General features: G+C 39.0%; 1 protein-coding gene across 1 annotated transcript; it reads right to left on the reverse strand.

The window, feature by feature from the left end:
* Positions 1–317: 317 nt before the first annotated feature.
* Positions 318–3819, reverse strand: LOC120030281. The gene is made up of 2 exons (XM_038975618.1): positions 3717–3819; positions 318–2126 (listed from the first exon to the last, which is right to left on the reverse strand). The coding sequence occupies exons 1-2, from the start codon at positions 3817–3819 to the stop codon at positions 562–564; spliced, it is 1668 nt and encodes a 555-aa protein (XP_038831546.1). The 3' UTR covers positions 318–561.
* Between the last annotated feature and the right edge of the window lie 2882 nt (positions 3820–6701).

Here is a 6701-nt window from a genome sequence, read left to right on the forward strand (position 1 = left end):
GCAATACCTCCGGTCATCAATTACCCCTAAACATTGTTAGTGATTGCTAGTGATATTGTATTATAAAATCTTTTTGTTTCCCCCCATACATTTTAATGAACATGTTACATTTGTGTACATCAAATACATTTTTATTGGTCACATACAAGTGTTTAGCAATGTTATTGCGGGTGGGGTGAAATGCTTGTGATTCTAGCACTGACAGTGCAGTAATATCTAACAATTTCACAACATATACCCAATACACACAAATATAAGTAAGGAATGAATTAAGAATATAAACATACTGTATATGTACGAGCAATGTCAGAGCGGCATGGACTAAGATACAGTAGAATAGTATAGAATACAGTATATACATATGAGATGAGTAATGCATTCAGATACAATGATGTTCAAGTGACAAAATACTGTTTTACCTGATATAAAATATAATTATGTTTTATTACATAGGCTAAGTTACTAGATAGGCTACATGTACAATACTCAACATCTGAGAAAACAGCACTGAGATAATTATGCCACAATTCAGAATAAATGAATGATGCGCCCCACCATCCGTTAACTCCTAACACAATTATATCCAGTTTTGAAGTAACTCATTACTCCCTTGTGTTTCTCATCTCTCTTCGTCATCTCCTCCAGTTTCTGAACCTTCTCTGTGTTTCCTGTCTCATTCATCTTCTTAATCAGGAAGTCCAGATGCTGAGCAGTGGACAGTGAGTTGGCCTTCAAGGCGATCTCTTCCAGTTTGATGACACACTGGTAGGATTCCTCCACCAGTCTGGCTTTCTCAGGTGTGAACTGCTCCAACTCTGTCTGGAGTCTACTGATCAGAGTCCCTTTCTCCCCAGCCGCTTTCTCATTGATTTCATACTTCTTTTTCAACTCTTCATATGTGTTAAGAACCGGTCTGGTCTTGATAACATATTTTTTGTTTTCTTTGTCATGCTTGGTGTAGTGACAATTCCCAGTACACACAATGCAGTGTTGTTCTTTCATCACACTACACCATGAGAGATCAGTAACCCACCAGCAGTCTGGATAGTGGCAGTTCTCCTTACAGACACTGCATGTGATAGCCTGTTTAGTAAAACGCCACCATGATGATTCTATTGGGACTTTCTCTTTGTAAGGCTCTTTAACAGTGTATGAAAAGTTCTTGTTTTCGTCCCTTTCTTTCTTGTGTTTCTCCAGGGCTTCTTGAGTTTGCTTGATTTCATCCTGTTTCAGATCAATCATTTCAATCCGCTCATGCAAGTTGCTGATATATGCTTCTAGCTGTTTGCGCTCTCTCAGTACTCCTTCAGTCATCTTCACGTTTTGAGGTGTTATTCTATCCAGGAACTCTGTGAATTCCTCCATGCCGTCCTTTGATAGGTCCCATAAATTCTTCAAGATACGTTCTTCTTTCTTGGCCTGGGTTGCTTTTGCAGAGGTAAGACTCTTTATTTGAGAGTTGTTGAATAGGAAATAAATAGAATGATTGCTGTCATCTTTTGCAAGGGGGACTTGAGCATCTTCTAAGGCCTGTAGAGCATTAGTTGGTTCCACACCATCTGAGTGTGTGATGAGGGCCACGATATTCTTCTCCATGTCTTTGCCAAATAAAGACAAAACTGCATCAAATATGTACCTCTGTTCAACAGTGAGTCGATTTGTACTTGACTTCACCACTAAACCAACAGCATCAATTTGATGAATCCCATCTGTAGACCTTAACAACTCAAACATTTTTTCAGCGATCAGTTGGTCTTCTCCAATCCCTCTAGTGTCTCCATACCCAGGAGTGTCAATGATGGTGAGAGAGTAGGGGACTCTCAGGCCCTCAAAACCGAATACCTCATAAACAGTGATCCCTGTAGTTCGACTTTCAGTCTTTCTTTTTTCCTCCTCTATTTTCTCCTCCACAATCTCAAACCAGACTTTATCCTCCCACTCTACACCCAGGACATAATTGACCATTACATTGATCAGAGTTGACTTCCCTGTTCCTGTCTCTCCCACTACCAGAATGGTTTTGTTGACCTTGGTGGGATCTCTCTCCCCAAAGGTACATCTTCTGAGTTTATTATCCTGGTCCAGTCTCTGTTTGTTTGTTACCAGTTTGTACCGTTCAGGAGGTCCTAGCTCGATAATAATACTTTTTTGGTTTCTTTGTGAAATGATGTCTTGAATTTTTGAAGATGTGTCCCTAGTTTTGGGAAATAAATAAACATACTGTATGTTATAATATAACATTTATAATATATTCTTAAATATACTTTACAATTATATTTCACTCTATACGACGAATCATAAGTTATCTGAGAGATCTGAGGGCAAAACTTTTTTTTGCTTAAAATGTTATATCGCATTCAACTAATTGCATAAATACTTATCAAATCAAGTGGACTGTGGGGACTGGTTTTCCAGATCCAGATAAAGCCTTGTCCTTGACAAAACACTTTCAATGGATATTCTTCATTCAGCATGTATTTTAGTCCCGATTTAGGCTTAATCTGGGTCTGATAAAATGGCCTATGGATGTGTATGGTTTGCATCTGTCAATAATCTATAAAACATTCAACAGCATTTGAAAAAACAATGAAGTCTGCTGACACTCACTTGCTTGCCATGATGGTATTTTAGTTGTGTGATCTACCCAGGGAAGATACAGTTGATTAAGCTCTGTAAATGGAAAACATAGTTTCAACGAATTGGAAGTCTTGTCCAACTCAGGAATGTTAGTATACTTTCATGCCAACTTAAAAGGACAAGGTCACAATTTTAATTGCTGCAAAGTTGAGTCTCAATATGTTCAGCAAACTAAACTCCTTGTCCAATCCACCTAGCTATTTGAGTGCAACATAATTTTTTTCATTCAGCTCAGGGCTTCCCTTTTGGTGTGCCTCGTATAGCTTCGTGAAATGTTAGGCTTGATGACCAAATTGGCCTACCAATAAACTTTTATCCATTAGATAAAGAAACACTACAGAATTGCTTTGCCATTCTCCAGGATAGCCAACTCTATACTTTAATATACGTTTGATGAATTTAAGAGGCATTGCAAGATAAGACATTGAAAGAAACTAATTACCAAGATAGCCTATGCGCTTGGTTCCAACTGTCTGCCTGCCCCTCCTCTCTCTTCCTCGCTGGCTCACCTGTTCTTTCTCAATATCTTCTCTATGACAGATGTGTGTGTTTAGTCTTCAGTTGTTTGTGTGTAGAATAGCCTACTAACTGATTGCCTCTACTTTAGTTAACTTGCGAGACATTGCAAGCCAAGAAATGGTGAAATAAAGCATTGCGAGATACAGCTTCTGATTACTGGATGCACGGTTCTGATTCTGCCTGGTAGATGCGAGAGTTTGTATTCTCTGAAGTAGCCTATGGCAACTACTCAGTCTCATCCTTTGCACAAATACTGAACCTTAGGAGTCTAGGAGTCGATTCCTAGTGGAATCAAAGCTTTACACCCAGAAATGGGAGTCGACACCGAGAGTCAACGGGCAATGAGTCGAGGAATTGATTATTTTAGAGTCGACTCTCCACCACTAGCACAGGATGCCCACTCGATAAAGATGATTCTACTGCGCTATTCGGTGACTCAACAACTAGCATTTAAGATTGACTCGATTGACTCGTCAAAGCGCATATCGAGTGCTCAAAGTGTTCAGTTTGAGATTCAGACTAAATAAAATCTTAGCATATTTTCATCCCATTTAACTTACCTCTGCTCCTGGAGATGGTTTGTTTCAGTTCTGCAGTCAGAGGAATAGAGAAGACGAAAGAGGCGATGTGTGTTGCAGGTCTTATAGTGGAACAGCCCAGCATTCTCCTCCCACCTCACCACTCCAGTACTGTACTTCCCTTCTCACCAAGTCAGCTGATTTCAGAGAAGAGAGATCATCTCTTCAGTTGAGGGTGCCGGATAGTTGGCAGGTTTCCCAAAAAATAAAGGAGATTTCTTCAGTAGAGAGGCAGTTGGAGCCAAATTCTCTATTCTTTATTTGTGCTATTTTAAATGTTTGTCCCATTTGAAATATATCATCATGCCATATTGCTATTTATATTGTGATCATGAATGTATCATGAAAGTGAGGAATTATGAAATAAACTTGAATGTGTTTATGTGTTAAATTGGCAATATGGAGTCTCAGCTAGTCACACACCCCCTTTTCTCTCAGGGACCCTTTCCTTATTGCCATATAGGGGGTTGGTAATATGGGCAAACTAAGCTCTAGGCACAGCAGCAAACAGTTTTTGACCACACCCATTTAATGCTTTTTGATATTCGATTGCTTCGTTTTTTTTGGTAAGAGAACAAATGGCCAACATGTTATGTCAATCTCAGTTTCCTAAAATAAATGTTGATTACTGTTTTTGCACAAGCGGAGCTTCGGATACTTTTTTTTGTCGCATGATGAACTTGACTAACTAACTAACCTACACCATGGGATGAAGGGCAACTTCAAATGCTGTTAACTGAAACATATAGCCCTCATAAGACATTGGTCCTATGAAGTTCATATTTGTCATAATCAGTGATGATGCTGCAGGCATGAACTAAGAGGTCACAGAGCTCAATAGAGGTCAAATAATGACTAATATATTGCAAAGGAATACACTTTATCAGTGAGTCAACAAGGTCAGACATGTTTAAATGGCTGTAGGCAAGAAGTGTATAGACTCATGTAACAGGTGGTGACAGAACTTGTGATTACGAAGAAATGATTTACTACTCAAACTATAAAGGGCAACAATGAAACAAAGATAGTTTTGTGGTTAATATATTCTCAAAAAACATTTGTATATATATATATTTACATTAAAAAAATGATAAATGCCAAATTTCATTGCTTCACATCATAACATGCAGTGTTTTTCCCATGCATCAATAAACTCCAATGATATGATATCAGTCTAGGCAAATTGACCTGCTTTCCAATGTTCTTTGGTAACATTTATGAAGAACTACCTTAGAGAAGGACTGGTTTTGTTCTCTCATATTAAAACACAAAACCAAGTCAGCTAAAGCAGTGCCTGGGTAAATACTGCTGGTGGTGACAATACAGGCCTATTCTGTGAAATCAGCCAAAGAAAGGGAGGGGCTTCCGAGTGATGGACCGGGTGGAAAGAGCAAGTCTCCTTGAGTTAATGTAACTTTATTTCAATTGTTTATGATCCTGTGCTCTAATTCTATGTCATGCACCTTAGTGCTGCAGCCCAATACATCTCCAGTCACAAAGTCAGCTGATTTCAGAGAAAAGAGACACTTTATTCAGCAGCAAGCTTTATTCTTTTATATGCCCAGACTAATTATTGTCTTATTGCTTTGCCATATACGTTTGTTGATCCTAACTACTGTCGTAAAAATAACTGTCAGAAAAGTGAAGAAACATGTCAAGACCTAAACCCAGACAGCAGTCATTACAGGGTCTGCTCTGATCATTTCATCACTGGTAAGTATAATTGATTTCGAGTTTAATTTAGCTGTTAGCTGTTATGCTAACCAGTTGTTAAAAACCACACTAAGTTAGCCAACATTAGCTAGCTAGATAGCTTGTAGTCTAGCTATTAGTATGTCTCTCTCATTGGCTGCGTGTGCGTTTTTTTTCACCATAAGAATTCCCCATTTTAATAAAGCATTATATGCATCTATCATCACAGGTGCAGACTAATGTAAGCCTACTAATCCTAATGTGATGAGTAAATTGGATAGTCATGAATTAGGCTCTTTATATAACTCAAGACGTTTCTTTTCTTTCCTTTGCTCGGGAAAAATGTAGCCTTTGATAAACACATTTCATGCAATTCTACTACACTTCATATGACTGGAAACATTAGATTTATTTTATACGACAAATCACAGGGTAGCTTAGGCCCACTCTGCTGACACTGATAAACATATCAATAAAAACCAACTTGTCTTGACTGCAACCATCTAATCTAGGCCTGCGAGAAGGGGAGACACAAATTGTACAATATGACGTCCATCTTTGGGAGGGCGGCAGGTAACCTAATGGTTAAGAGCGTAACCGAGACTGTTCCCCGGGCACCGATGACGTGGATGTCGAATAAGGTAGCCCCCTGCACCTCTCTGATTCAGAGGGGTTGGGTTAAATGTGGAAAACACATTTCAGTTGAATGCATTCAGTTGTACAACTGCCTAGGTATCCCCCGTCCCTTATTGTCCCGAAAAACTCCAGTGGCACTGACCCAATGATAATTTGTTGAGAACCTTATTCATTAGAGGACGGAAAATGAATAATTGTAGCATAGGACAAAGGCCTCAATGGGATAGGACAGCCTGCTGTGTTGAATATTGGTTGTTCCAGCCCAACAATAGATGTAATCTATATCTGACCCTAAAACACCTGAATGAATTAATCACAACCAAACAATCAAGATCCCTGATGGTATAGGTGACCTGAAGAAGTGATATTCCAACATCAGGTGTGCTTTTAATATGTTTATGTACTGTAGGTTCACCAGCTGACCTCTATCAAGACACCCATGTTGACCTTATTCCCACTATGAAGATGAGCAATGCTGAGCAGCATCAGTTTCTACTCCTACTACTTTATCCTTTCCAGATACAGTATGAAAGGAGACATCTCTCAGTTAGACAAAATGTTTGTCATATGCTGTGCCTAGGTCAATCTGAATGATTCTGTTGTGCCATTTGAGTAGAGAGCACCTTCACCTTGTCATCA

The sequence above is a fragment of the Salvelinus namaycush genome, chromosome 36 (genome assembly GCF_016432855.1).
Source record: "Salvelinus namaycush isolate Seneca chromosome 36, SaNama_1.0, whole genome shotgun sequence".
Classification (NCBI taxonomy): domain Eukaryota; kingdom Metazoa; phylum Chordata; class Actinopteri; order Salmoniformes; family Salmonidae; genus Salvelinus; species Salvelinus namaycush.

Excerpts from the sequence above, each read along its gene's own strand:
- LOC120030281 (XM_038975618.1), bottom strand. The coding sequence starts at position 3,819 with ATGCTGGGCTGTTCCACTATAAGACCTGCAACACACATCGCCTCTTTC. Across the intron at positions 2,127-3,716 it reads AACCATCTCCAGGAGCAGAG|GACCTCCTGAACGGTACAAA; the intron begins GTAAGTTAAATG and ends TTATCGAGCTAG.